This window comes from Saprolegnia diclina (genome assembly GCF_000281045.1).
Source record: "Saprolegnia diclina VS20 unplaced genomic scaffold supercont1.16, whole genome shotgun sequence".
Taxonomy (NCBI): Eukaryota; Oomycota; class Saprolegniomycetes; order Saprolegniales; family Saprolegniaceae; genus Saprolegnia; species Saprolegnia diclina.
The window spans coordinates 151,019-177,493 of NW_008246083.1; the positions used below are offsets into that span (position 1 = coordinate 151,019).

Sequence of the window (26,475 nt, forward strand, 5' to 3'; positions counted from 1 at the left end):
CAAGGCGGCGGAAGCTGAGGCATTATCGAATGAACGATTGGGGCATTGAAGAAATGCACGGAAGAGTCGTTGTGTAGTACATGACTGAGGTTCCAGCCCCACACAACCTGTAGTACAGCGTCAATGTCTCGACAACTCGGTGTATACCAGTAACGTGCGCCGACACGAGCCTTTTCGGAAAATAATAGCTTTGTACATGCTTGCAAGTACATTTCTAACGTTATTGCAATTTGCCACCAAGATCACGCTGCCGATCGTCCTGCATCGCGACCTCCAGTCGCTGACGCCGCCTCAGTCGCTGGCGACTCCCGACGACCTTGACAAACTGCGTAGCTTTGCCGCCGACCGCGACGCCTGGAAAGATTTGACCGACCGTGTCGTCCAGTGCCTCACCCGCGGGCCACAAGCGTCGTAGGGCGACGACAGAAGAGCCCCACAGACCGGCGAGCGAATGAAGGAGATTGCTAGTCTCTACGAAATCTTTGTGTAATTATGAAGATAACGCGAAACACGTTCATATATACATAATTTGCCACTGTCCTCGGTCGCCCATGTCCACCGTCGACAGGGGTAGGGTTGACGGTTCGCACCTCTTGCTCACCAAACTCAAGGGTTTGGTCACACGACTACCGGGTAGAGGCTATATCTCTACTTCCAACCATATGCCATCCGTGTGCCCAGTACAACATGAAGGTGCACATGAGCATTACGAGTCCAGCGGTCATGCATCAGTGTCATCACCAGTGTCGTGCAAGGTAGTGTTAAATCTGTAAAATCTGCTTCAACGCGACCCCACACAGCTTCTGTCGCCCTTGCGTACACTCGCATGATATCGTGTCGCTTTTGCCCTCGAACTGGAAAGTCCACGCCTTTACGACAACACCCGTTCAAGCTAAATTTAACTTGGCTCATTTTTGCTGCCGTTGCCACCATGAAGAGCGCTGCCATCCTGCCACCGACGCACACCGCGGGGGACGACATCCTTGACGGTACGCTGTGTTTGTGGCGCCTTCCTCTCGCTGCATTGGCGCTGGACGGTCGACCCGTAGAGGACAAGGGCGCGATTGTGCTGGCGACGCATGAGCTGCGGCCGCTCAAGCACCCCCGCGACGACGTCGCCGCCGCCTTGCGCGCCATCGACGACGCCGACTGGTACGTTCAGTACGAGGCGATCGAGACCTTTCGCCGGGCACTCGTGCACCACGCACCGACCGCGGGCCCGCACCTCGGCGACGTTCTCGACATCGTGTCGGCCGCGAGCCTCAACCTCCGGTCTGCCACGAGCAAGAACGCGCTCCTCGCGCTCGCCGAGTGCTTTGAGTTTGGCGATGTATCCGCGCTACCGCTCCTCCACGTCGTCCAAGCGCTCATGAAGCGCGCTGCATGCGAAAAGAAGTTTTTGCGCGACGCCGCCACGCTCGCGATCGGGAAGCTCACGACATATGCACCGACGTGGCCCGTCCTTGTGGCGCTCGCGGCCTACTCGTCGAGCAAGAGCGCCAAGCTCGTCACGGCCGCCTGCAATGGCACGGTACGTCGTCTGAGGTCTGAGTTCTGATTTCGAGTGTCGTCAACCTGTAGATGCTGTGCTTGCTTCAAATGCAAGTCGACGCGACGATCTTGAACCCGACGCAGGTACAAAATGCGTGCTGACGCGTCCTGTTGACGCACTCGTATAGATCGTCGAAGTGCTTCCTGCGCTGGCTCGGTTCCGCAACGGGAAGGACGCCAAGGCTCGCGAAGATGCACTTGTCGGCTTGAACGTTGTCGCGTCGTTTGCCGGCGGCAGCGACATCTTTGAGAAGCTCGTGAGCACCGCGATCGGCGACAAGGTCGCTGCGACCAAGGTCCTTCAGGCGGTCGTCGCAAGCAGCAAGCGCAAGGCCCTCGCACGGGCACCGCTGACGACGGGGCTCCGCGCGGCGCTCCAGAGCCGGAAAACGCAGCAGCAACCGCAGACAGTCGAGTAGGTCTCGTGGTCTAGAGGAGAGATCGCTTGTACAAAATACTTCGCACTAATGCTGTGAAACGCGTCGGCGTCGGCAGGTCGTGTAGGGCTAGGCTCTGCTCATTAACGTTTATCTCTACTTATTCCTTCTTGGTCTTGGCCGCGTCGTCGTCGAGGTCGGCGGGCTTCATGCTCTTCAAGCGCTCCAGCCACGACAAGGCGCCGGCGCTGCCGCGCGCGGCCTCGTCGCTGCCTTCGACCTTGATGGGCGAGAAGACAAAGACATCTTCGCTCAACTGCTGCTTGAGGTTGTTCTCGTCGATCCACGTCGCCGACTGGGCCTTCAACGCTTCGAGGACCTTCTCGCGCTTGATGACGATCTTGGCTTCCTCCTGCTCGCGGACGATCTTGGCCTCGGCGGCGCGCGCGGCGACAAACTCGGCGTGGCGGGCCTTCTCGGCGGCAACCTCTTCGGCGCGGACGGCCTGCTTCTGGCGCTTGAGTTCCAAGCGGGCAGCCTTGGCCTTCATGATGCGCTCACGCTCGGCGCTATTCGCTTCATAAGATATCATGCGTGATGAGGTCGTATGCAATGTACGCTTGATCGCGGGCGAGCTTTTCCCGGCGGGCCATTTCCTGCTGCATGTACAGCTTGCGGAGCTCCGAGACTTCGGCCTTGTAGGCGCGACGGCTCTTGACGAACGAGTACGCAGCTTCAGTGCTGAACTACAGTGCGCACATACACACGTCAACCTTGGCATCTCCAGGCGCATGTACCTGGCGGGAAGCGATGGCAATGCGTTGCATCCTTATCACGGCCTTCGGGGAATCGCGAACTGGAGGGCCTCATTTACTGGACAAGAGGGAGGTTCAGCATTTTGGCCAATCGCAAAGCGTGTTCCACTTCGAACTTCGATGCCATCGGCTTCGGTGTTCGGCGATTCCCCTCGAAAGGAGCAGATTATGGCCTAGTATTCACCAATCACAGAGCCGAATTTTTGAGTTGAGGCCTTTGGATTGGTTGAAATCCAAAACGCACAGCGTCAGCAATCAACTGACCAATATTCTTTTGGCGCCAATCTTCCTGTGTACATTATTGTCATTCGACTCGACTATAGAGCTAGAGTTTCCATGAAAGCATTTGGGTTTTTGTATTAGCCTCATCAATTATGTAGAGCGAGAGTTGACGTAGGGACATTACGCGTTCAGAGTCACGACTTCGCGGCCACTGCCCCGTACGAGCAGCACCGCCGAGAGGTGCTGCGTCAGCGCTTCGACGTACGTCACAACTAGACGTGTTGGCAAATATGACAATATGTCCAAAGAGATAGACGTACAGTTGCTTGCGGGAACACCAATGAGGCGTGGGAGGTTCACCACCACGAGTGACGCGTCGCCCGAGTGCTCCTACGCATCGTCATCCTCTCCATGACTCTTTTTGATGATGCAAAAAGCGCATACGAGCATGTGCTGATTCATGAGCTGGGCGTGCACGAGGCGCGTGTCCGCCGAGGGCGCTGGCGGTGACGCAGCAAACCGCTTGCCGCGGGACCGCTCGTCGTCGTCCTCGATCGCTGTGCCCACGTCGCTGAGGTCGTCGACGAGCTGCTCGTAGCCGTCTCGGATCGTAAATGACAGGGTCGTCACCTACGCGCTGAGTCAACTCGCAGCATTCTGGCGACATGTACCTTCATAGCAGCGAGCGCCTCCTTCTTCTTCCGCAACTCGTCCTTGGTGCGCTTGATGAGAAGCGACGAGATCGTTGCCATTTGCAAAGGCACAACGTGGACCTCTGCCTCGATGCGTGCGCCTTCTAAAAAGTCGGCGAGGCGCGCCGCAATCTAACGGCCTGATACCACAAGGTACGGTGTGCCGCGTCATACCTCGCCAGCATCTTCCTTCATCGAGACAACCGTGAAGAGCCGAAGCTTGGTCTTGCGCCACACAAAATGCAAGCGAAGAAGGTACGGGATCTAACCCAAGCGTCTGGATGCGGAAAGCAGCAGCGAGATACCAGTAGGAGGAGCCCGCCGTCGTGAAGGACCCACCAAATGTCGACCGTGCCGCGCCGGCTGTCGTCGTTGGATGGAAACGAAGCGAGGCCTTTGGCCAAGAGAAGAGCCTTCTTGCAGTTGATGATCTCGTGGAGCATATCGACATAAGCATCGAGAAACGCTTGGTCTCGACTCGCAGCCGCCTTGGGCCAACCAAGTAGCACCGTGTTGCTGCGCAGCGGGCCCATGCCCGAGGCCTCCGCGACGGTGCCCATGCTCTTCAGAATGCTCTTGCAGGCGTACACATGCCCGAAACCAGCAATGTGTGCGCTTAGCAAGTGCGCTCGGAGGCGGTGCGTGGCTTGCGACGCCACGTCGTACGTCGTGTCGTCCTTCCCTGCGAGCAAGTTGACGACCTCGACAAGCCCCTAGACCACACGCGTTAAAAGAAATGAATTTGGGGCAGTATCAAGTTTACGTGGCCTTCTTTGAGCTGGCTCGCAAAGTCGAGCAGTTGCGTGCTCGACGGGAGACCGCGGCCGTTGGTTTTGCAAAACACGAGGATCTGGGGCCGCCAGTTCTTTGTGTGCTCTTCCTCGTCGGCTTGGTTGAGGCACTGCAAGAGCCAGCACGCCTACACCACGTTGATATAACGAGATACTGAGGAGGAGGTGAATACGAGTTCGAGGTGCATGCCCCGAATGGACGAGCCCCAGTCCTTCTTGAAGCCAAGGCAGCGCACGTAGAGTCGAAGAAGAACACAGAGAAGGATGGCCAAGATAGCTTTGGTCCACGAAAAGAAGAGCATGAGGCCGATGCTGCCCATGCTACCGAGCAGCGCGGTCGACCAGTGGAAATAGTGCCTACAACAAAACTCCGTGTTTGAACGGGATCGAAGTCCGTACCACTTGGGACGAAAGCCTGGGGCGTGGCCCAACGCCATCGAAAAGCACGCAAAGTTGAGCGTCGCACAGAGCATGAGGCTCGACATGGTCAGAAACGGCGCTAAAAAGTCCAGATTGCCTAATCAATATATGGACAAGTTGTCTCCATGCACGAAAAATAGTAAAAATACCGGCAATGCACGGAAGACACGACAGGGCGAGGATCAACCCCACGGCTTTTCTTGGCTCGTCGCCGTCTTTGGCAGCAAACGGCCGCAGAAATGGAATCACATTGTCGTTGGCCATGGCCGCAAGCATGCGCGGGTGCCCCGTGAGGTTTTGCAGGGCGCCACCAATCGCACTGAAGAAGATGCCGAGGTTGATGAGCTGCTTCGTCGGCCACGCGACCGTCGACAGAATAAACTTGTCGGCTTTCAGGACCTACGACCCTCCTTGATCTCTCGCAACAGCGCAAGGGTTTACGTGATTGGGGATCGTACTGCCGACCGAGATGACACATGCCAAGTTGAGGACGAGCACCGTGACCATGGCCGCTGCCAAACGATCGTGACAACCCTAGAAATCGTGTGTTGCGGTACCTAGTGTGCCCAGCGGAATGGACCGCGACGGTGTCGCCAAGACGCCAGATCTAGGCAATAAGAAGTTCAACGACCTCGAGCCGTCGACCTTCGTACCGCATGGCCCCTGCCATGTAGCCCGTCGTGCCTGGATAGACCACGGAGATCATGGTGGTCACCGTCGGCATGATGCCGGTCGTCGGGTCTTTTGTGAAATTCGTATGTACATTGCCAAACCAAACTATTGGCGTCGACGCCTCGCTACGCTCGTGTCAAGGACGCGTCTCAAAAAGCCGTCTGTCTACCTGGGGTTGGGGTTACCAACAAGGACCAAAAGCCCGAGGAACGAGCTTGCAATCGAGAGCGTCACCATGAGGAAGCACGCAAAGCCGACCATGGCGATGTACTTCATGCCTACTCACAGCTTGTTATCGCCCAAGGTATAGGACCCTCGTACCAATGCCAGCAATGGCGCCGAGAATCCCCAAGAGGATGAGCGCTTGGAGGCGAAGGTCCGCCACGATCCACTGGCTTGTATCAAAAATGTTGGCCAGCGTCTCGACGGCGCCCAGCACCATGAAAGCAAGCGCAAACGATGCCCCGCAAAACACGAGGATGCCCACCGAGAGACCTGTCTCTATAAACAATAGACGGGTTAGCGCCAAGAGGGATGTCGAAGCGGTACCAATGCCAATCGTGCGCGAAATCAAGTAGTAGACGCCGCCACCCGCGATCTTGCCTAGCCACGAGCATTAGGTGGCCGGACCGTACGTAGATGCTACCGTTCGTGACAAGTGCGCAGATGGAGAGCGCCGTCAAGTAGCCCACAGACTGGCACATGACGAAGAGAAAGCACGTGAGAGGCACGCCCGCTTGGCTCGTGACCCAGGGCATGCGGCAGAAGTAGACGACACCGATGAGGGTTTGGAGACAGGGCAGGTACACACCGTGAAGCGTGCCCTGCTTCGTGCTCTTCTTGGCTAGCGGGACCGAGCTTGTCGGAAGCGTGAGAGCAATGTCGCCCGAGCACTTGGAGAGCGCCATCGTGCAGCTCTCGCGGGCAGCTTCGTCCTACCCATCATCGCCTTAGCCACTGACTCATGGAGCGAGCTCATGCGCACGAAGAGGCCTTCGTCGGACGTGATGTCGCACACGGCCTCGGCGGCTCGCGTCTCACTCAGCAGCGCTTCGTCGTCGTGGCCCATCGGCAATTTGGATATGGGAAGATTGACATGTTCGGAAATGCACCTAATTACGACCAATCATATCGCACGATTCGTTTCGAGCCAATCAGAATGCGCGCCGTGAAACCGACCAAGGCGACGGTTTCGCTTGACGAACAACATGCGACGCCGGGCGCGGTCTAGTTGAAGTTGCACTTTGAATGCGCCTCTAGTTGATCAAAGAAGAACCTGTTACGTTAACAAGCCCAACTGAAGCGTTCCGAGCTCGGGCTTGCCACCATGACGCAATATTCTTTAGCATTTCACGAGGCAGCCAACTTCTTTCATGCTTGTCAAAGCACACGCGCACTGTTGTGGGAAGGGGTGACGACCAGACACATGCATCAAAGGCTTAGCGAGGCAATATCTGGCCTGAGCTTGCGCAGTGTACCAGTTGCTGCATACAGTGCAATTGTGCAGCAGATAAAATGCCAGTGTTAGGACACTCTACTTCGATGAGCGGGACGGTGAAGGATGTCGAAACCAGCGGCGGTTCAAGCGTCGGAGGCGCAAACACGATTGATTCAACGTCGTGGTGACCGCAATGGACGACTCGGGCTTGGCGACGTCATCAAAAAGCTTTGCCAGTGTATTTTTTATCGTTTTTCAGCTCTGCCTTCGACGACATATCTGAGCTATTTCGAATTGCCCATGCGTGCAAGCGGCCGTGTACTCGAAGTCGGCGCGACGTGCGAGCAGCCCTCCATTAGAGGAGCGGTCGTTTCGCTCGTCGCAGATAAACTATTGGTTCGCGATGGAAGCGCATGCCGATGAAGGCCCCATTGGCATCAGTACCATCAGGCTGGGGCGGCCGCAAAAACTGCAGAGTGGCCTTGGACCCGAGTTCGACAAGCGACTGCGGAGCACATGACATGACCAGAGGAGCGGAGAACAGTGCGTGATGCCGTCGATTGCCAGTGGTTGGCTCCGTCGATGGGACGGGTGCGCTACCTGAAACCCAACGGTGCGATGATGCGTGGCGCCACGACGACCCGCCGTTGGGGCGCCCCGTCCCGAGCTGCCACCACCTTGTCCACCTTGAAGATACGGCAGTTGGCGCATACGCAGAGGCGCGTGCATTTTCTGTTTAGCATCCAATGGCCGACGACATCGACGACGCGTCCGTGGCGTACGAGCCGCTTGTGGATCTGCGCGCCGCAACGTTCCCTTGGGACCCACATGAAGTCTACCGCGTACAGCTACATGCGCCCCATGACCGCTACGTCTTCAAGCTCTGGCTCGAGTCGACGCGATCGAAAGAGCAGTGGTCGACACAGCGAGAGCGTTTTCGTTGGCTCATTCCTTGCTTTCAACTAGGACGACTCGTGTGACGAACCTCCAAGCGCACGCTCCGGACGCCGTCATGCTACCGCTGTCGATCGTTCTCAGTTGCCTCGAGGTGGATACGCCGTTGCCGAGTTCGAACGAGGAAGACACGTGGTTATTGTAGCGGAGTCTGGTCGAGAAGGCACACGTGGATGTATCACCTCGAGGCGATGGGTCGCTGAGCTTGAAGCTGACGATCGAGGTCGAGTTTGCAGCCCCGATTCTCTACGTCTTTAACCTGACTGCGGTGGGTGTCGACCTTGTCCACGTCCTGGAGGCCAAGATGCGCGATTGCGACGCTGCGATCGAGTCCCTCTCGAGCAGCTCCAAGTCAAAGGACGTGGTCATCGCCAAGCTCTTTGATATGCTCGAGGCGGTCAAGACGGACGTCGCACAGTTGCGTGGCGTGGTAGGCCGCAACCACGAGCTGGCGGCAGTCATGCCCAACGGCGCGGCTCCGCCAAAGGACGTTTTGGCCCGCAAAGCAGCGCCCGTCGTCTTTGATGTTGACGACATGCCCCTGGCGCGCGATCGAGACGATGCCCAGCGGTACCCGAAGCGCGCCAAGAAAGACAAGCCGAGCAAGACGCCAACCGACAGCGCCAATGGAGACAAGTAGCTCTTGACTAATCATGTAATGCTACTCGATGGATTCGTCAGTAGTTGCGAGGTTTACGTTAAACCATGTACGAACGACAAAAGTGCAATGTCATTTTGCGATGCCCTTGGGGGTGTGGTACCTTGGCGCACTATGACTTTTGATGCGTTAGTAGAAGAGGCGTCTGACAATCGACACGACTCTCCCAGCAGGTTTTCTCGTCTGTCTTGAGCGAAGAGGGAGACTCAACGAGCAAACCACACACGAGTTTGCGAACACAGTGACGATCCTTGCTGTCGTGTCAGGAATCACACGGTTCTTAGCTGCTTATCGGGACGGTGCCGCATCCTCGCTTAAATTCGGCATGTCGATACGCTGCTTCGAGACACGAGGCAGCTGGTGCGTCGCAGCCAGCGAAATCGGTTTGGCCGGTGAAAGCAGGCTGCATAGCGTAAACGCTGCGTTCGTTTCCTTCGACGTCGTCACAACCATCGTTTGATGGCTCGGAAGCGGGCTAGCATAGAGAGCTCTGGCCTTCTGGACGCGCGCAAGGAATTTGCTGCACGCGTATACTGTTGTATGCAGCGCATCAAGGCTTCAAGCGAGTGGCCATCGCCGAAGATTCAAGCGCCGGCTGCTTCGTCACGGGTGCATGGGTGAGCATGGTACCAAGAGGGATGCAAGCACTGCCGCTTCCTTGCCAGACGCCCGGCCTTGCTGCAGCCAACGGCGGGGCTTGCAATTGCAGATCAACGCCATACCATCTCCTCATACAGACGCCGCAGCTACTGGAAGGGTAGAACGATCGCGCGTCGGCGTCACCTCGTGTAGGACGATGATGCCGAAAATAAGCCTGTTTGGTTCAAGGATCCACGGATAAATCCACGCATGTCCCACTTTGCCCCTCGGCGCCTGCTTCTATGCAGCTTATCTGTACTTGAACTTTGTATGTGGCCGCACAGGCATGTCCCAACACGTGAAATCCAGTGGCGAAGGTCGCCATTTCGGAACCATCCATCCGCTTCACAGTTCCCGATGCTCTCCCGGTCCCTCCGCCCCGCTGGCCTCCGCTCGCTCCTCGCGCGCAGCTTGAGCCACAAGCCGTCCAAGAAGGACGCCTTCTCGATGACCAAGGTATGCACCCTTTCTGCAACGACTTGAAAATCAACTTGACCGAATAGATTGTCGGCACGATTGGGCCCGTCTCGGAGAACGCCAAGACGACGCAGGAGCTCACGAACGCTGGCCTCAAGATCATGCGCATCAACTTCTCGCACGCCACGTACGACGAAGCGCTCCTCCGCATGTCGCACCTCCGCGCGTCCAAGGGCGTGCACGCCAAGGCGACCGGCAGCGAATTCAACGTCCGCGCCGTCCTCTTGGACACGCAGGGCCCCGAGATCCGCGGCGGCGCCTTCCCCGAGAAGAAGGTCGAGCTGCTCAAGGGCAACAAGATCACGCTCACGACCGATCTCCAGTACAAGGAAGCGAGCACAGCAAACCTCTTGTTCGTGACGTACGAGCAGTTGCCGATGACGGTCAAGGTCGGCGACACGATCTTGCTCGACGACGGCCTCATCTCGCTCACGGCCGAGTCGATCGACCTTGCGGCCGGCCAGGTGCACTGCCGCATTGAGAACACTGAGATGCTCGGCTCGCGCAAGGGCGTGAACCTCCCGGGTCTCGTCGTCGACCTCCCGGCGCTTACGGCCAAGGACAAGCAGGACGTTGAGTTTGGTGTCGAGCACGACATGGACTTCATCGCGGTCTCGTTTGTGCGCAAGCCGGAAGACGTCCTGGACGTCAAGGACTTTGTAAACTCGGTCATGCCCAAGTACTGGCCGTCGTCGCACCCGGCGCCGCTCATCATCTCCAAGATTGAAAACTACGAGGGTGTGACCAACTTTGACCGCATCCTCGACGTCTCGGACGGTATCATGGTGGCCCGCGGCGACCTCGGTGTCGAAATCCCGATGCACCAAGTGCTCACGTGCCAGAAGGACATGGTCGCCAAGTGCAACGCTGTCGGGAAGCCCGTCATCGTCGCCACGCAGATGCTCGAGTCGATGATCACCAACCCGCGCCCGACGCGCGCCGAGATCCTCGATGTCGGTAACGCCGTCTTGGATGGCGCCGACGCCGTCATGCTCTCGGGCGAAGTCGCCCAGGGCAAGTGGCCCGTCGAGTCGGTCTCGACCATGATGTCGGTCGTCAAGGAAGCCGACGCGTACACCAAGCGCGAACAGTACAAGACGGACGCGCTCTCGCAGCAGGAGGCGGTCGCGAGCGCGGTTGCGACGACGGCCAAGGCGCTCCACGCGGCCATGATCGTCGTCATGACCGAGACTGGCGACGTCGCGCGCCTTGTCTCCAAGCACAAGCCGAGCGTGCCTGTCATGTGCTACACAACGAGCCAAAAGGTCGGTCGCCAGCTCCAGGTGCACCGTGGCCTCTACCCGATCGTGGCGCCGACGCAGTCCAAGATGAACTTGCACGACGCGATCTCGACCGCCAAGAAGCTCGGTTGGCTCCACGCTGGCGACAAGGTGGTCATGCTCTCGAGCGACTCGGCCAAGCACGAGATGGGCCAGCAGTTCATCATGCGTGTGGCCACCGTCGACGAAGCCGGTTCCAACTAAGCGCTCACTTGTAGTAATAGTAAAACCACACTTATGTAACACCATATCGACGGTGCTGAACGATGCAAGTATGCCCATCACCGATGCTCGCCTCGCGTACCCGGTACTAGCAGCGCAGTACACCAGTGGTGATGTTGCGACGAACTGACTCGAGTCGAGTCGGTTGGAACTGGTACCGGAACGCGAGCGTCGTTCTTGAACAAGGATAACGTGGCAGCTACACCATACCGGTGGACGTTAACATAGACCAGTGAAATAGGACGGGTACAAGGGCAAGCAGATAATATGATAGAAGAAGTGTATATAAGTTAGGTGCGGGCTACCACTAGATGTGGAGCACCGACATCTCGTGACAAGACGACTTGGTTTGGATGCGGTGGGTATCGCAGAGGCCGCCGCCGCGGTCGGTGCGGGGACATCCTGCAACAAGGCAGTGGCGGAACCCGCCGTGCTTGGCGCAAAACTGGCCGCGCTGCACGCCTTTGAGGCAGCCGGGCGACGCACAGCGCTTGCCGCCACCGTGTTTCCGGCAATGCCCGCCCCCTTGCGAGCTCTTGTCACAGCCGTCGACCGAACACCGGATGCCGCCGCCATGCGCCTTGCAGAGCCCAAGCGTCTGCACGGCCTTGGTGCAGCCGTCCATCGAGCAGCGACGACCGCCCCCATGGGCGATGCAAAAGCCGCCTTTCTGCGGGCCGCGCGGACAGCCCGCGTGGCTGCAGCGCTTGGTGCCACCATGGAGCTTGCAGTGGCCTCGCCGCCACGGAATGGATGTGGCACAGCCGTCCACAAGGCAGACAAAAGCGGGCTCGAAGGCGCTGCCGAGGTCGATGGCGGCGACGTCGGTCACGTGTGCCGGCTCGAGCTCGAGTGTCGAGCCGCTGGGTGCAAACGCGCTGCAGATAAAGTGGATCTCGGCCACCGTGAAGAGCTCGGTCGTGGGTGTATTCGTCATAGAGAGCAAAGTTGTGACTGATGCATGAAACGAATGGCTCGTCCCGAGATGCGGCGCACCCAGAAACACCCAGCGTCGCTCCACCGGCCATGATTAGCGACCGCTTAGTTGTCATACACCTACCAGCTGGCGTCGGTATGAAACGGATGCCCGTCACAGAGTCCTACTGCACTGCTCTCGCCAGTCGAGTCGCAAGTCTACCGACAGCCCGCGTTTCCAAGCACCAAACGCCAAAGAGCAAGATCCATTCCGACCAGTGACCGCGGCGACGACAAAGGTTCCGCCATCGACACCTAAAATTTGTCGCCATCCAAACTTTTCAACACAAAATATGTCATTTTGGTGGCTCGTCGGTGCGGCCATCACGGGGTGCGTCACGCTGCCCGATGATGCCTCGTGTACGCACTTCTGTCGTAAAACAAGAGGCGCCACCACGTGACAGGTCACTGCGATCGATCCAAGACCACATGGCCACCTTGAAACTCCGTCCGCAGGTCGCAGCGTCGCGGCGCCTTTCCCTCTACTAGTACTTGTGGTCTCCGTTGCGTGTTCGCAACAAACACCCTTGTGTGTACGTGTACCGACCTGTCGCTCGAACAAACGCATTCCTCCCGCGGTGTGTTGACGTCTGCAATGTATAGGCAAGGCCATTTCTAGTCGAGTGAGCTGTCATTTTTGGCGCTTGGTACGGCATTGCGCTTGATACGGTAGGGGGACCTGTGAATGTACCAAAGTCGCCTACAGGACGGCGCCGTAGAGCGTATCGACGTTTGCCGTCTCGGACATGCGGTTGATCGCAAGGTCAAAGTGACGCATCTCGACGACCGTTGCGCCGTGGCGCACCGCGAGCAGCGCCGCTTCGTTCACAAGGCACGCGAGCTGCGCGCCCGACGAGCCGTCGAGCTTGGGGTTCTTGGCGATCGTGGTGACCGAGACCGTGAGGCCAGTACGAATGCGCTTCATATGCACGCGCAAAATGGCTTCGCGTCCAGCGGCGTCCGGGAGCCCAACATACACGTGGCGGTCAAAGCGGCCGGGCCGGCACAGCGCAGGATCCAGCACCTACAGCATTTTTCACTCCAGTATCCTGTTTCATACAGTATCTCGTAGTACATGCGGGCGGTTCGTCGCTGCAATCACAATGACGCCTTCCGTATGGCCCTCAAAGCCGTCCATCTCCGTCAAAAGTTGGTTGAGCGTCTGCTCGCGCTCGTCGTTCGAGTTGAGACCGCCGCGTGCCTTGGCTACACCACAGATTTAGTGTTGGGTCGAAAGACGAACGTACCGAGGGCGTCCAGTTCGTCGATGAAGATGATGCATTTCGGGTGCTGCGACGCCTGCGTGAAGAGGTCCCGGACGCGCGACGCACCGCGCCCGACGAGCATCTCGACAAAATCGGACGCCGAGCAGTAGAGGAACGCGACGCCCGCTTCGGCCGCGACCGCGCGCGCCAAAAGGGTCTTGCCAGTCCCCGACGGACCGCAGAGCAGCACACCCTAGCCCTACGCTGGAGCGGCCAGCGACACCACGAGGCTCGTACCTTGGGGATCTTGGCGCCAATGGTCTCGTAACGTTGCGGCCGCTTGAGAAAGTCAACGACCTCCTCTAGAAGATAAACATGTAAGGTCAGATGGCGGGTTGCCACTTCAAGGCGGGATCACCGAGCTCTTTCTTGGCCTTGTCAATGCCGGCGACGTCCGCGAACGAGATGCGCTGCTGCTTGGCGGCGTCGGCGTTGAGCTTGCCGCGTTTCATGCCGTCTTTGCCGATGCCAGGCTCGGACCCGCCCATCATACCTTGGAGCATGCGGTACGTCAAGCCCAAGTACCTGCGCTTGCAAGCATGAGGCAGACGACGCGCGAGGTCCATACTATACACGATGGGGATGACGGCGAGCAGCACGGGCAGCGCCTTCTTGCTCAGCGACGGCTGCATCGTCCCAAAGTCGATGCCGTGCTTGCACAGAATGTCGACAATGTACGACTGGTCCGTGCGCGGCGGTACAATGATCCTAGTTGATACCGTTGGGATCGGCGGCTCGTAGCTGGTATGTATTGGTACCGGTAGGACTGGACGCCGGACGCGAGGCTCTGCTTGAGCGTCACCTGCGCAGAATAGGATGAGGCCATGCGAGGCGAGGGTGGGCGACGTACCTGGAAGAACTCGCCCGCGAGCGAGACGTGTTGGATGTTGTTGCTCATCGCATCCTTGAGGAAGGTGCTAAAGAGGAGCGTCGGGCGCGGCCGCCACTGCGCCACGCGCCGGAGCATGCTCGCCATCGTGAAGACGGCCAGCAACGCGTATGTCTTCCAGCTCATGTACCGCGCCGACTTTTCCCAGAGCGCGCGAAGCATCGCGCCGACGTCGGCCATGCTGCCACCAAATGCTTTGTTGATTTGACCACTTGATAAACAACCTCCACAACGCGATAGGATCGCAACAACCTCTTTAGTTCGATATTTAACACTATTGCAGTTTATGATGCGTAAACGCATGGCATCGATACAGGAATAGTGTTGGTTTGACCTTGCATGCACAGCACCGAAGTGCAATTCTTTTCAGAGCGTAGTCGTTCCTTGCATCGCCAGTGCTGTGCACGGAGCAAGCGCAGGGCGATCGTGGCAAGATCGCTCTCCCCATGTGCTCCAAATAAGGCGTATTGGGTGTTATAACCAAACAGAAAGCGGCGGCAGCGGCGGCGAGCACGTGGCCGCGGAAGAGATGTTCAGCGCCGAGACCTTCAACAAGCTGTGTGCTCAAGGTGTGCGCGCAGATAGATGGTCTCCACTGTCCAGCGCAGCCGTAAAGCCACTTTAGAGAGAGATCACGGCCGCTGGCTGGCTCTGTCTGCCACGCCCGTCAAAGATCGCAGCGAGGTGCGCGGATTGGGTACAACGTCTACACAACGTTCATTTGATGCGCTACAATTTCATCCTATTGGTGCTTCAATGGCCTTTTTATCCAACCACAATACGGTACAGGATGCCACCTGGCGACACGGTGCACTCTAGCGTGCTGCGAAGACGGCCGACGTTCGCGGCGCCCTTGGCGACGAGCACCAATCTATCAATTCAATCTATCGTGACCTAAAGAATATCATCGCATTCATTGACGTCGCTCTCCAGCGCTGTAGGTAGCCGGCCATTCAGTTGGCGAATGGACGGACGAGGTTCGGCAATCATTGTCGTTATGCGTGGCCTTGTTGAAGATGACGGCGCGATGCTGGTGCAGTTACTCACGCCGCGAAGCGCGCCGAAGCACCAGTCGTGAATCCAGCGGTTGTGAGCGTCCATCTCCCTGACCTTGGCGCAGGCACCTCGGGCGCTCCATGAATACGCGATGCAAAGCACGACCCACAGCACTGCGACACGGCAGTGAGAGTACGAAGTGGCTACAGCACTTGGTGCATTGGCTCGTTCCCAAACCAATCAACGTGCCCCTTGGCATGCTGTAATGCAAGCCTGTGCAAATCAGGCGCAAGCGTGTGTCACAGCTGCTGTAGCTCGTTGGGCGGACAGCAGTCATTAGAACGATCGATGCGTCGGTGGCTGCTCGACGCCAACACGACGCTGGCCGTGGCTACGACGGAGCCGCCGCCGGTCGCCACGAGCAACGAAGCGAGCTCGTCGCCGAGCCAAGGCTCGAGCATCATGCTCACGTTGTGCATCGCCGGCGTCGTCTGGGTCGTTGTGCTTGTCGCCCTCGTCGTCTTTCGGCACAAGCGCAAGCAGAGCAAGCTCGAGAGACCGATGACGGTCAACATCGAGTGCAGCACGAATGGAACTGCGATCATGACCACGCTGCATCGGTTCCCTGTCCACACGCTCCCGTCGTCCGAGCGCAGCAACCCCATGAAGCGGTCGTCCCTCCCGCGCCTCCAGTCCTACGACGAGCCACTCGACTACCACACGGTAACGTTCATCGACAGCCCGTGCACGGACGCCAACTCGTCGATGCTCAACGTCACGTACCACGAGTCGATCATTCAGAGCGAGCCGTCGCCGCCGCTGCTTGAGGAGCTCCTGATCGAGGACGACGACTACCGGTCCGACGGCGAAGAAAGCAGCTCGGCCGCGTTCTACAGTCTTGCAGGAAAGGAGTCCATCGACAGCTATGCCGATCGCGTACATGGCACCGGGCGGTCCTGGGCGCAGTCGATTCAAAGCGCCGACAGCCAAGCGTCGTCCTCGGATGGCTATTTCACCATGTCCACGACGCAACTCCCGTCGCTATAGATGCTAGGCTCTCCATTAACTTAACTTGTTTATTATCCGCTGAGATTAGGGTCTTACCTCATGATCATGGGTCCACAGTGTGGAGCCAGTCATGCTCCCAGTCCGATAATACTGGTGCTAGTCGTCCATGCAGTGATTTAGTGGCCCATTATTTCTGAACTGCGCATGTCCACGGGTGGTGGGCGGCTGCTTCGAAGCTGTTGCCAGTGTGATCGCACAAGGGCAATCTCGCAAACCAAAAAAGATCGCCGGAGATGCGCAGGCAAGCCGACTGACCACCTTCGAAACGGCGTGGCATTGCGATTTTCAACGAGCTCATGGCACTGCGACGAGGTCTTGCCGAGGCACCGACACTACCGCTGTCTGTGGTGCTTGGCTGCGTCCTTGCGGGACTGCTCGTGCTCTTGGCATGCCTTGTGGGCTACTACTTGGGCTACTGCTTCCGGCGTCGCCCCGCCACGTCCAGCTTGCACAAGCCCCGCGAGAAGGCCCGGGATACGGAGCCGACTGTCATGAACAACGATGGCCGCGACTCGGTCTTCTTCATCCTTGGGGATACCAACACAGCGGCGATGGCGGGTGTCGTGACCGACACGGACTCGAGCGATGCCGATGCAGTCGCATGGACAAGCGAACTCCGCCTCACGAACCGGTCGACCGACTTCTTCTTTGCGCCGCCCAGTGGCCACGAGAGCATTGGCTGCAACGTTGCCGTCGACATCTACGGCTCGTCGTGGGGCAGCGCGTCGGGCCGCTCCAGCTACGCACTCTCCGAGGAGTCGGTCTTGTATCTCGAGAGCCGGCGGTCACTGGACGACTGCATCTCCGAGGGCACCGACAGCGCGTACTAGTCGAAGGTACCCCATTATTATTTAGTACTCGTACTTTAACTGCGTCAACAAAGAATAAACACCACCCTGTCACTCATCACACGTCCGTCGAACCTCGCCGCCTTCGTGGCCACAAAGAATTTGTTTCGATTCCTCCGCGGACACTGTATAAAGGGTACCCTTGTCACAGGCAAGACCAACTCGTCGTCGCGCTGGCTGGCAAAACAACCACCAGTGTGCACGTGGCTGCTACAGGTAAGGGCAATTTGTATAGCAGGACCGATGTCCCCGACAGGCCGCGAGCGCTAAGATCTTACTTGTCCTTGCGTCATCCTACGAACGCATTCGCGCAGACAGCCGATGGGCCGTAGCACTCAACCGCTGGATCAGACGCACAAGGAAGCTAAAGGCGGGGTCCATTCCATAGAAATACGAGTACGAGATTCTGTATTCGAAGTGACCTTCATCATCGACGACCACAAAGTAGCAAGACGTGAGGTAAGATATTTTACATCGCGTGCACCAATCCACGAACGTCATGGGATTTTTCTTGTCTTTGATTGGTCAAATAATAGCAAGACCAGCCTGTATGTCAACCAGGACGTGTCGCGCCACGACGGCGTTGCCTCGCCCCCATCACGAGCAATACAGTGTACCGTTGCAGTAATCACAATATGCATACAAACATCAAGATAATCACAAAACACTGCAAAGACCAAGCCAGGATTTGAGACGCGCATCGCTTGCCAGCTGGGGTGACAACACCCAGGTGACTACTTGTCCAGCCAGTGAGCGGGCCCGTGGACCAGGCGGCGCGTGAGTACGCGGCCACCTGGCGGCCTTTATTTCGGCGGCTCGTTTCTCAGCTGCCTTCGTGTGGTGGCGGCAGCGTCTTTGGCCAAATCCTATTTATCCAGAGCCAGTGCAACGCAAGCCATGGCGCGACGACCACGCGCAGCTCGCAGTAGTTTGAGCCTCCTCGTCCTCGCCCTGCTCTTGATGCTGCAGCTCACTGCCGCCTCGGACAGCAATCGCACAGAGGAAGCCGGTGTTCTCCACAGCGACACAATTGCACCACCGACGCCAACTTCGACCGCCGCACCGGCGATCCTGCACGTGACAGTCGCCGAGGGTAGCCCCAGTGGGCCATGGAACCTCACCAATATCTTGACGCTCTCGATTGGCTGCATCGTGCTCGTTGCGATTCTTGCCGTCGTCGCCGTCCGCGCAAGGAAAGGATCCCGTACCGAGAAGATCGAAGCCGGGCCGTACAGCTCGACATATGTGGGCGACGGGTCGCTCTACATCCTCGAAGACCTCTCGCCGTGCCCCGTCATTAGCTTGCGCCCGAGCGCCGCGCAAGAGTACCAGCCGCCGAGCCTTCGCGCGAAGCGCGGCCCACTCCCGACGGTGTCGCCGTTTCTGAGTACACAGCGCATGTACAACCCCGTGTCGCTCCAAGGCACCGTGTCGAACGCGCCGGCACCGTACGTCGTCGAGACACCGGTGCAGAATCCAAGCCTCTCGGAGAGCATTGCGTCGTACCTCGACAGCCCGTTCCGGTTCGCGTCCGAGTGCGAGAGCGAGAGCACGCCCCGTGAGAGCGACGAGTCCCTCGAGAACTACGATTCATCATTTGGCCCAAATGATACGAGCTTCACCAGCGTTAGTCGCTACCGCCTATAAACGCACCACGTATTAATGTATAGCCCTATTTTATTATGACGCGGTCTTGCCCATCGCCCCACCCAGCGCCATCTCTCTAGGTCTACGGACGGGCGGGGAGCGGCCCAAAATATGGCAGACAGGCCGACGAAGTGAACTCGAGGCGAGTAATCGCTTCGAGTTGCGATCCCCAGCACGACTACAGTAGCCAATGCAAACCAAGCAACTACACTTGACTTCGTCATGACAAATGCTCCCAGACGTGTCGCGGCGCCTCGCTCTTTACGCCGTATTTGCTGCTTGCACGGCGTTCTGCTGATTATTCCTAGTCAAAAATCGAATTCGTATGTGCTAATTCCTAGTCGAAATCTAATTCCTAGTCCCTCGTCAGCCCGTATCCGGTCGGGTTGCCGGTACGTATCCGGAGGGACCGAGTGCGCAGGAGAAGCGGAAACGAAGCGCCATGAGCAACCCCGACGCGACCGCGCTGTCGCCGAGCCCGACGGACGGAATCACATGCGTCCGCTTCAGCAGCGGCCATGAAGACCACCTCCTCGTGAGTTCCTGGGACTGCAGCGTCCGCGTGTACGACGTCCCAAACCACCGGCTGCGCTTGAAGATGGAGGTCGGGAGCCCCGTGCTCGCGACCTGCTACGGCGCCGACAAGAGCAGCGCGTTCAGCGGTGGCCTCGAGAGCTCGGTCCTGCAGCACAACCTCGAGCAGCCGTCCAACACGCACGCGACGCTCGGGTCGCACGCGAAAGCCGTGAGCTGCTTGCGCTACAGCACGGCGACGGGACTTGTCTTTTCTGGGTCATGGGACGCGACCGTCGCCGCCTGGGACGCCAAAGCCAACACCAAGACGCCATCGCTGCGCCTTCCGCAAGACGGCAAAGTGTACTCGATGTCGATGCACGAGCACAGCCTCGTCATCGGCACATCGGCCAAGCAAGTCGCTCTGTACGACATCCGCCGCCATACGTCGCCCATTGAGGTCCGCGACTCGCCGCTCAAGTACCAGATCCGCTGTGTTGAGATGATCCCGGACGGCCAAGGTAGACCCCCAAATATGATCCCAGATCCTTACTTCTGGGCAGGTTACGTCGTGACGACGACCGAAGGCCGCGTCGGCCTCGAGTACTTTGACGCGGCCAAGAAAGGGTATGCGTTCAAATGCCACCGACAAAAGGTGAGCGAGACCGACACGCTCGTATACCCTGTCAACTCGGTCGCGTTCCACCCGACGTTTGGCACGTTTGCGACGGGCGGCTGCGACGGCGTCGTCAACATTTGGGACGGCGACAACAAGAAGCGCATTTGCCAGCTCGCCAAGTTCAACGCGAGGTAGGCCCACCACGTCGTGGCTCTAATGACCATCTTGTCTGTGGCTAGTATCGCGTCCATGGCATTCAACCACGACGGGTCCAAGCTGGCCGTGGCCGCGTCCGACACGTACGAAGAAGGCCCGAAAGAGTACATGCGTCGCACCGCTTGTCCGAGTCTCATCCCACCCTCTCTCCTAGCAACCAAGAAGACACGGTGTACGTCCGGTCGATCGCAGAGGCCGAGGTCCGGCCCAAGACCAAAGAGGCATAAACCACTCAAATGCACGCTTGCACTACTGGTGTCGTCATATATAGACGGAAGCATAGCAATATCTAGTGGCCGAGCATGTACTGGGCCGGGCGAATCACGTACGCACTGCCGCTCTCACAGATACCGACGCCCAAGTCCTCGTTCGCGGACGCCGACACGATGTCAAGGCCGATCCAGCGCGAGTCGCCGCGGAAGCCGAGCCGGTGGTTTTGCTGCAAAATGGACGGCGAGTAGGCAGGCGCGGGTTCCTTGTGCTTTTGCTTCTTCTCTTTCGACGCGTCGTGCTCGCCGCACATGAGCTCGTTGTCGAGACCTGCGACGTAGCAGAGCGAGCTTTGCGACGGCGAAAAGGCCAAGTAGGCGATGTCGTACTTGAGCGGGCACCGCCACCTGCTCACACGATAAGAGATCGTAGGATAAGGTTGCTGTTGACGTACCGGTTCCGGAGCTTCCACATGCGCGTGTCGTAGATGTACGCCACCTTGTCCTCGCCCCCCATCGCGATCGAGTGGCCGTCGGGCGAGCACGCGATCGCAAACAAGCAGCCCTGCGACGGTGCACCGTCCCGGGCGACTCGCTTGTTGCTCTTGGCGTCCCAAATCGAAAACTAGTCGGTCCATAACGACGAGGAATGGCAACCACGAGATGTGCCTACTTGGTTGTATTCGGCGACGACGGCGGTCGATGCAAGCGTCGGCGAAAAGGTCAGCGCCGTCGGGTGCATCACGGTCGGCTGCACCCACGTCGGCTGCAGCGTCGTCGCATCAAAGAAGCGAAGCTCCTTGGCGAAGAAATGCGCCGTCGCCACCACCTACCATATGCATGTGAGTCTGTCTGTGGATGGAAATGGAGTGACGTACGCTGGATGACGCAGTGGGGTCCAAAGCAACGCCGGCCCAGCCCACCTCGGCGGTCGTCGACGCAGTGAGCGCATGGCCGTTGTACTTGTGCTGCTTTTGCTTCTTGCGCTGAGGACTGCCGACGTCGTCCGTCGAGCCCGTGCTCTTGGTGTACAAGAACGCAGCGCCTCGGGCATCGATTGACGCAATCAACGGGTCTACACCACCTTTACTATGAGCCGTGAACAGGGTGGGAACGCGGCTGATTTAGTACTCGGGTGCGAGTCGACGCGGGCAGTAATCGACTAGTTCAACACTGAGCACATTGGCACGACGATGCGAACGCTACCTGAATCTCGTACTTGTGCACGGGCGTTGTCATGAGCGCCTCGGACGCCATGGGCTTCATCTTGACAATGTTCGAGATGTTGGCCCCTTGCGTGCCCTGCGTCACCTCTGCCTGCTCGTCTGCGCTCAGCGCCAAGTTGACATGGCCTTCCAAGACGTCCTTGCCCGTCGCGTAGACGAATGAGAAGCGGTCCAGCGACGCGTTCGTGCAGCGGAAGCGCGTGGGCTGGACGCTCCCGGCCGAGAACTTGGCCTCGCTCAAGATCCCGCGCTGGAGCGTCGAGAGCTGCTCCGTCATGGCCTCGTCCTTCTTGAGCTGCTTGCGCTCATGGGCAGCGCGGCCCTTCTTGCCCTTGTACTCGATGACGACGTCGCCAATCTCGGCTTGCGGCGCCGTGGACATGGTGTCAAAATGGAACGCTTCAAATGCAAACCTCTCACATATAATAAAGTGAGTGGTATTGAAAGCCGACTGTTTTAAACATCTTGAAACCGACCAGCGCGACCAGCGACGGGCAATGGCGGATGCGGTGGTGTGTGGCAGTGGATGCAACGACTGTACATTGGTAGATCGCAGTCGCGTCGGCACCACCATGGCCATGAGCTTTTCGCCGTCGAGGCGTCCGGTGCCGTTCGGATACGAGCCCAGTGTAACCGTACTGTCCAGCTGTCTTAGACTGGAGAGGCCACGGGTCGTCGTAGCCTACTGCTCTGTTCGACAGCAGACAGCTGCCAAGACACTCGAGAAGGTGAACACCGTCACTACGCAGTTGGCCACTATGGGGAGTACTATTAGCTCAGCAGTAAAGACTTGACCACCGAACGGCAGCCCATCTCGCCGATCTTACGACGTCCCCTAATGACAGGAGCAGCCACACATTGTACTAGCCCATGTGGTACGCCTGCTGTGCGGTCCACGCAGTATTGTACACACTGCTTTCGAAAATTATATGCCATGGCTTGTGGCATACGTTCGCGCTTCAACTTGAGGTGTTGTAAACGTGTTTAAAACACTGCATACGTGCAAATGGGCAAACAGGTGCAGTATCAAGTTTGAGAGAATTTGGCAACATGGCGCTGCGGAAGCGCAACAGCAGCAGCGCGACGAACCGCGTTCGCGATCTCCCGCTCTTCGTGGAGAAGGCCAAGGGCGACAAGGACAAGATGGTCGTTAACCTGCAGGTCATCGTGCTGGACATGGATGACCTCAACGCCAACACGGCGGCCTACGCCTCGGTGCTCATCGCCGACGAGACCGGCGCTGCCTCGATGCTCGTGAAGCGGTCGCTGGCGCTTGGTCTCAACTGCGGCGACATCCTGAGCCTCGAGAATGCGCAGCTGACGTTTCACAACACGCACTTGGTCGTGAGCCTTAGCGCCGCCGGACGCATCGAGCGCATTGGCGAGTACACGATGATTTTCAAGGAGACGCCCAACGTCAGCAACTACCTCTACACCAAGGACGCGTCGGGGCTCATGGTACACCAACACCACATGAGATTCCTTGTCATATCGTGTTTCTAGGTCTTGGATCGTCGGCCAAAGCAGGTCCAGCGGTAACGCAGGCGAGGCCATGTAGTGAGCTGTACTACGATGCGACAACGACGACTTCATATATATTGCTCCATAAAGGCGTGAAGAGGGCTCCGTAGGCATGTAGATGGGCGCCATCAACAGGCATTGGTCGGCCGACAGGCGTGCGGCTAGGGGCTGCTGACCTCGCCACGCCTTTAAAGACGAGTATAGGATGCTAGACAAACCCACTGGCCTCCGACACACCGCCAGTGCGACTAGCTAGCTTCTGTACCGCCGATACGAGGGAACAAGACCGATATCGTCTTATTGCGCCAGCCCATGCCCGCTTCACTAGAAACCGCGTGGGCTTAATTTAGTCGTATGTACGGGTATGCACCTGCACCGCAGCGCCAGCAAGACGAGCTGCGCAAAAACATCCGTGCGCTCCAGCAAACGCTGCTCAAGGACGCTGTGCGCCAGCGCAACCAAGCCATGATGTGACATCGCGGATCACGGATCGCACTCATGGCGTCGTCGATAGGCAGCAGCTTGAGGCCATGCACGACGCAGCGCTGGCCAAGCAAAAGGCATCGCACATATCTGCGTTGAAACTTCGCACGCTGATTGAGTACAGTGTAGCAAGACAGCCAAGCAGACATGGCGCGGACGCTGGAGCAGGTCCTTGCCCAACAAAAGCACATGGCGACGCTCCTCGAGCAGTCCGTTCCATCACCCGAGACGAGCGACCCGAGCGCCGCGTCGCCCCCTCCTCGCCCCAACAAGGCAACGATGAGCAACGCACCAACACCGCCCGGCACCAAACGACCTGGCACCAAACCCGCGCCCACGTTTCGCGAAGCGACGGCGCGCGTGACGACAGCCGCCAAGCCCGTCACCGCCCCACGACTGCCTGTGGACGATCTGGCGTGGACCGAGCACGATACGAACGTAACGCGACTGTGCAAAGAACGGGCGTGTGACGATGTAGTTTGTAGCTGCTGGCTCTACCGCCCGACGATCCCGACGATGACGTACTCGCCACACCGCGGGTGTCTCCCGAAGCCAACCAGCCCGTTCGTCCACCGAGTAGGAATCCGCCGACGATTCTTACGCGGTCCCATTATGCTAGGCACCTGCGGACGTCCGGCGGCACAAGAAGCTGCTCGCGGTTCCGACCGACGACGTTGTGTTGCGGCCCAAGTGGCGTCAGGACGCCGACGCAGCGGCCGGCATCGTGTCGGCATTCGATGACGCGCCCATGCCCGTGCGCTCCCGATTGACGTCGTTGTCGATGACAAGTTGTACCTAGTTGCACACCATCTTTCGATCCGCGGTGGTCGCCGTGCAGTTTATGCTGCGGCTTCAACGGCTCGCTTTGGAGCGCCAGCAATCGCAGCAAGCCGACGAAGCCAGGGTGCGTGTGGCATGAGCGCGTACAAGATTGAGATTCAGGTTCAAAAAGGTGATGGCCAGTATGCTCGATGTCTACTCGGAAGCGATTCGGTCGTGGCTGGCCAAAGACATGCGTCTCCCGATTCTCTCGATTCTGCAAGTACAAAATTGATCATATCCCTAAAGACGCTGTTCTCGAACGCGCAGTAGGACCCGACGCTCGTGCTATCGATGCGCCCTCCTGCGACGAGCTTGAAGAAGAAATTCGGCGGTCTCTTGGCTCGCAAGCAAGCCAGCGCACCCGAGAGCCTCCTCCAGCTCAAAGTATATGACAATAGCTTCCAGTGTCGAAAACATGAAAACGTCAACAGGTCCGCATCAAGGGTCTCGTCGACGCGCTTGTCAAGACGACTGAGAAGCCGATTCCCAAGGCCATTCTGCAGTTCCTCGCCAAGCTCACGTGCGATGGTGCCTACTTCCCACCAAACGTCGGCCACAAATCGCACGGCTGCAGAGAATCATGCATTTGTCCTAGTACTTGTCGCCCCCCGAGCGAACGGGACTCGAGTTCAACGCACTCGGCGCGACGCGCAACATGGCGACCGACACTCGCTTTGACCTCGTGACGATCGGCTTTGTCTTTGGACGAGTCGTCGTGCCGTACGTTGTGCTCCAGCCGTGGACGAGCGGCATCGGCGGCCGCGCGCGTCCCCCTAAGCAAGTCGAAGCCAACCTCAAGCTCGTCGCCACGAGCCTTTACGTGCTCTGCATGCGCTTGGTGCCACTGCTGCCAGAGCCAGGTCTCGTGCTCGATGAATCGGAGAGAGCCGAGAACGAGACGATATTGACACACGCGAGCAGTTTGCTGCCAAAAGATGTCTTGCCGCTCAGCGACCCCGCGTTCGATGCGTTCTGTGCCACCCAAGCGGTGCGTTTTGGTAAGGTGCGGTGGACGGCTCATGCGATCTTAGGACCGAATGCGTGCGTGGCTGGAAGCTTTGCGAAGGGTGGTGGCGACACCGACCACTCTTGGGTCTACCGCAAGCACAACGAGCCTCGGGCAAGACGCGTCCCGAGGGCAGCTGTAGCATTTCTTTAAACCCGTGTCCGCAACACAACAATAAAAAAGTCATTTGTCTCCAACATACGAAATCAAAAGTCATTTGGCCTTTGCCAAGTCGCCCACGTGAGACGCGTTCGACACGGTGTTTAGCGTGCATTCTTTTCGTAATCGCTTCGCTTTGCAGCCGAAGCCGAAGCTTGGAAGGCCTTTGCCAAGCGTGTCGTCATGGGCCTCACTCGCGCCCACATGGATGGCGGCACAATTGCGAGCCGTTTGGGCCAAATCGACAACGAGTTGGTGAGCCAGGTGAGGGCAATCACGATCGTAGCGTGTGCACTTGCGATAGTGCACGGCAGCGCGGTAGGATAATGTGCGTGAGAGCGTTATGTACCAGCGTAGCAAGAACATTCAGTAATGATGGGTCCTGCGCGATAGTGCGGGACCTTGAAGCAACGCTAGAAGGCCCTTATGCCCTATCTAAACCACAAAAGTCGACCACCCTCTGCCCCAAGAAAACACGAGTTTCGTCGATGTTGGTGAATTTGGCCTTTTGAGCCGTACGACTCGTTCCGTTTGCGCAATTTTAGTGCTTTGGATCGAAAGGACGCTTTTTCTTGTGCACCAGCTCGGCGTTTTCTTTGACACAATGTACAAGTTGTCCAAGACATTTCAAAGAAATCACTCACAAATCTTTAATCTTAAGTCAAGAGGCACAGAGGAAAGCAGGCACCCCGTAGGACGCTCGAACATGACGCCGCTTGTGTCCAGCACAAAGCCCTTGGTGACGCGCCATGCGCATGCAGCCTTCGACGGTACATTCGTTGTTGTGCCGATGGACGTCGCAGTA

At 58.2% G+C, this 26,475-nt stretch overlaps 14 protein-coding genes across 15 annotated transcripts; 9 read left to right on the plus strand and 5 right to left on the minus strand.

Moving 5' to 3' along the window:
• Positions 1–885: 885 nt before the first annotated feature.
• On the plus strand, positions 886–2,095 carry SDRG_05905 (hypothetical protein). The gene is made up of 4 exons (XM_008611649.1): positions 886–989; positions 1,050–1,531; positions 1,582–1,635; positions 1,680–2,095. The coding sequence occupies exons 1-4, from the start codon at positions 932–934 to the stop codon at positions 1,968–1,970; spliced, it is 885 nt and encodes a 294-aa protein (XP_008609871.1). The 5' UTR covers positions 886–931; the 3' UTR covers positions 1,971–2,095.
• On the minus strand, positions 2,089–2,755 carry SDRG_05906 (hypothetical protein; the record flags this gene model as incomplete). Its single annotated transcript, XM_008611650.1, has 3 exons — positions 2,089–2,497; positions 2,547–2,674; positions 2,726–2,755. 3 exons carry the CDS (start codon positions 2,753–2,755, stop codon positions 2,089–2,091), a joined length of 567 nt encoding a protein of 188 aa, XP_008609872.1.
• Positions 2,756–3,074: 319 nt separating this feature from the next.
• On the minus strand, positions 3,075–6,634 carry SDRG_05907 (hypothetical protein). The gene is made up of 18 exons (XM_008611651.1): positions 6,526–6,634; positions 6,187–6,475; positions 6,090–6,143; positions 5,862–6,041; positions 5,710–5,818; positions 5,522–5,665; positions 5,426–5,475; positions 5,310–5,380; positions 5,018–5,267; positions 4,848–4,965; positions 4,622–4,805; positions 4,421–4,576; positions 3,963–4,370; positions 3,832–3,921; positions 3,637–3,789; positions 3,410–3,595; positions 3,286–3,355; positions 3,075–3,237 (listed from the first exon to the last, which is right to left on the minus strand). The coding sequence occupies exons 1-18, from the start codon at positions 6,607–6,609 to the stop codon at positions 3,146–3,148; spliced, it is 2,688 nt and encodes an 895-aa protein (XP_008609873.1). The 5' UTR covers positions 6,610–6,634; the 3' UTR covers positions 3,075–3,145.
• A 1,088-nt stretch (positions 6,635–7,722) lies between these two features.
• On the plus strand, positions 7,723–8,613 carry SDRG_05908 (hypothetical protein). Its single transcript, XM_008611652.1, has 2 exons — positions 7,723–8,026; positions 8,078–8,613. Exons 1-2 carry the CDS (start codon positions 7,991–7,993, stop codon positions 8,570–8,572), a joined length of 531 nt encoding a protein of 176 aa, XP_008609874.1. The 5' UTR covers positions 7,723–7,990; the 3' UTR covers positions 8,573–8,613.
• A 936-nt stretch (positions 8,614–9,549) lies between these two features.
• On the plus strand, positions 9,550–11,274 carry SDRG_05909 (pyruvate kinase). The gene is made up of 2 exons (XM_008611653.1): positions 9,550–9,685; positions 9,733–11,274. Exons 1-2 carry the CDS (start codon positions 9,587–9,589, stop codon positions 11,188–11,190), a joined length of 1,557 nt encoding a protein of 518 aa, XP_008609875.1. The 5' UTR covers positions 9,550–9,586; the 3' UTR covers positions 11,191–11,274.
• Positions 11,275–11,504: 230 nt separating this feature from the next.
• On the minus strand, positions 11,505–12,145 carry SDRG_05910 (hypothetical protein; the record flags this gene model as incomplete). The annotated part of the gene is made up of 1 exon (XM_008611654.1): positions 11,505–12,145. One exon carries the CDS (start codon positions 12,143–12,145, stop codon positions 11,516–11,518), a length of 630 nt encoding a protein of 209 aa, XP_008609876.1. The 3' UTR covers positions 11,505–11,515.
• Positions 12,146–12,761: 616 nt separating this feature from the next.
• On the minus strand, positions 12,762–14,556 carry SDRG_05911 (hypothetical protein). The gene is made up of 8 exons (XM_008611655.1): positions 14,299–14,556; positions 14,207–14,250; positions 14,022–14,156; positions 13,807–13,973; positions 13,686–13,750; positions 13,431–13,641; positions 13,259–13,389; positions 12,762–13,207 (listed from the first exon to the last, which is right to left on the minus strand). The coding sequence occupies exons 1-8, from the start codon at positions 14,515–14,517 to the stop codon at positions 12,884–12,886; spliced, it is 1,296 nt and encodes a 431-aa protein (XP_008609877.1). The 5' UTR covers positions 14,518–14,556; the 3' UTR covers positions 12,762–12,883.
• A 1,060-nt stretch (positions 14,557–15,616) lies between these two features.
• Positions 15,617–16,424, plus strand: SDRG_05912 (hypothetical protein). Its single transcript, XM_008611656.1, has one exon. The coding sequence runs from the start codon at positions 15,682–15,684 to the stop codon at positions 16,378–16,380; it is 699 nt and encodes a 232-aa protein (XP_008609878.1). The 5' UTR covers positions 15,617–15,681; the 3' UTR covers positions 16,381–16,424.
• A 185-nt stretch (positions 16,425–16,609) lies between these two features.
• SDRG_05913 (hypothetical protein) lies at positions 16,610–17,307 on the plus strand. The gene has a single exon (XM_008611657.1). It carries the CDS (start codon positions 16,698–16,700, stop codon positions 17,229–17,231), a length of 534 nt encoding a protein of 177 aa, XP_008609879.1. The 5' UTR covers positions 16,610–16,697; the 3' UTR covers positions 17,232–17,307.
• A 695-nt stretch (positions 17,308–18,002) lies between these two features.
• SDRG_05914 (hypothetical protein) lies at positions 18,003–18,924 on the plus strand. Its single transcript, XM_008611658.1, has one exon. The coding sequence runs from the start codon at positions 18,147–18,149 to the stop codon at positions 18,894–18,896; it is 750 nt and encodes a 249-aa protein (XP_008609880.1). The 5' UTR covers positions 18,003–18,146; the 3' UTR covers positions 18,897–18,924.
• A 373-nt stretch (positions 18,925–19,297) lies between these two features.
• SDRG_05915 (hypothetical protein) lies at positions 19,298–20,510 on the plus strand. The gene is made up of 4 exons (XM_008611659.1): positions 19,298–19,930; positions 19,973–20,219; positions 20,268–20,348; positions 20,399–20,510. Exons 1-4 carry the CDS (start codon positions 19,339–19,341, stop codon positions 20,469–20,471), a joined length of 993 nt encoding a protein of 330 aa, XP_008609881.1. The 5' UTR covers positions 19,298–19,338; the 3' UTR covers positions 20,472–20,510.
• Positions 20,511–20,533: 23 nt separating this feature from the next.
• SDRG_05916 (hypothetical protein) lies at positions 20,534–22,061 on the minus strand (the record flags this gene model as incomplete). Its single annotated transcript, XM_008611660.1, has 6 exons — positions 20,534–20,861; positions 20,909–21,078; positions 21,127–21,282; positions 21,332–21,528; positions 21,585–21,615; positions 21,660–22,061. 6 exons carry the CDS (start codon positions 22,059–22,061, stop codon positions 20,534–20,536), a joined length of 1,284 nt encoding a protein of 427 aa, XP_008609882.1.
• Positions 22,062–22,709: 648 nt separating this feature from the next.
• Positions 22,710–23,305, plus strand: SDRG_05917 (hypothetical protein). The gene is made up of 2 exons (XM_008611661.1): positions 22,710–23,137; positions 23,183–23,305. The coding sequence occupies exons 1-2, from the start codon at positions 22,730–22,732 to the stop codon at positions 23,216–23,218; spliced, it is 444 nt and encodes a 147-aa protein (XP_008609883.1). The 5' UTR covers positions 22,710–22,729; the 3' UTR covers positions 23,219–23,305.
• Positions 23,306–23,540: 235 nt separating this feature from the next.
• On the plus strand, positions 23,541–25,717 carry SDRG_05918. Of its 2 annotated transcripts, XM_008611662.1 has the most exons (11): positions 23,541–23,670; positions 23,715–23,760; positions 23,808–24,121; positions 24,169–24,246; positions 24,303–24,437; positions 24,483–24,587; positions 24,636–24,725; positions 24,776–24,889; positions 24,937–25,053; positions 25,101–25,493; positions 25,537–25,717. In XM_008611662.1, exons 3-11 carry the CDS (start codon positions 23,831–23,833, stop codon positions 25,651–25,653), a joined length of 1,440 nt encoding a protein of 479 aa, XP_008609884.1. In that variant the 5' UTR covers positions 23,541–23,670; positions 23,715–23,760; positions 23,808–23,830; the 3' UTR covers positions 25,654–25,717. The 2 variants fall into 2 exon arrangements, with proteins under 2 accessions (XP_008609884.1, XP_008609885.1); XM_008611663.1 differs by having other exon boundaries at positions 23,541–23,760; positions 23,813–24,121.
• The last annotated feature ends 758 nt before the right edge of the window (positions 25,718–26,475 follow it).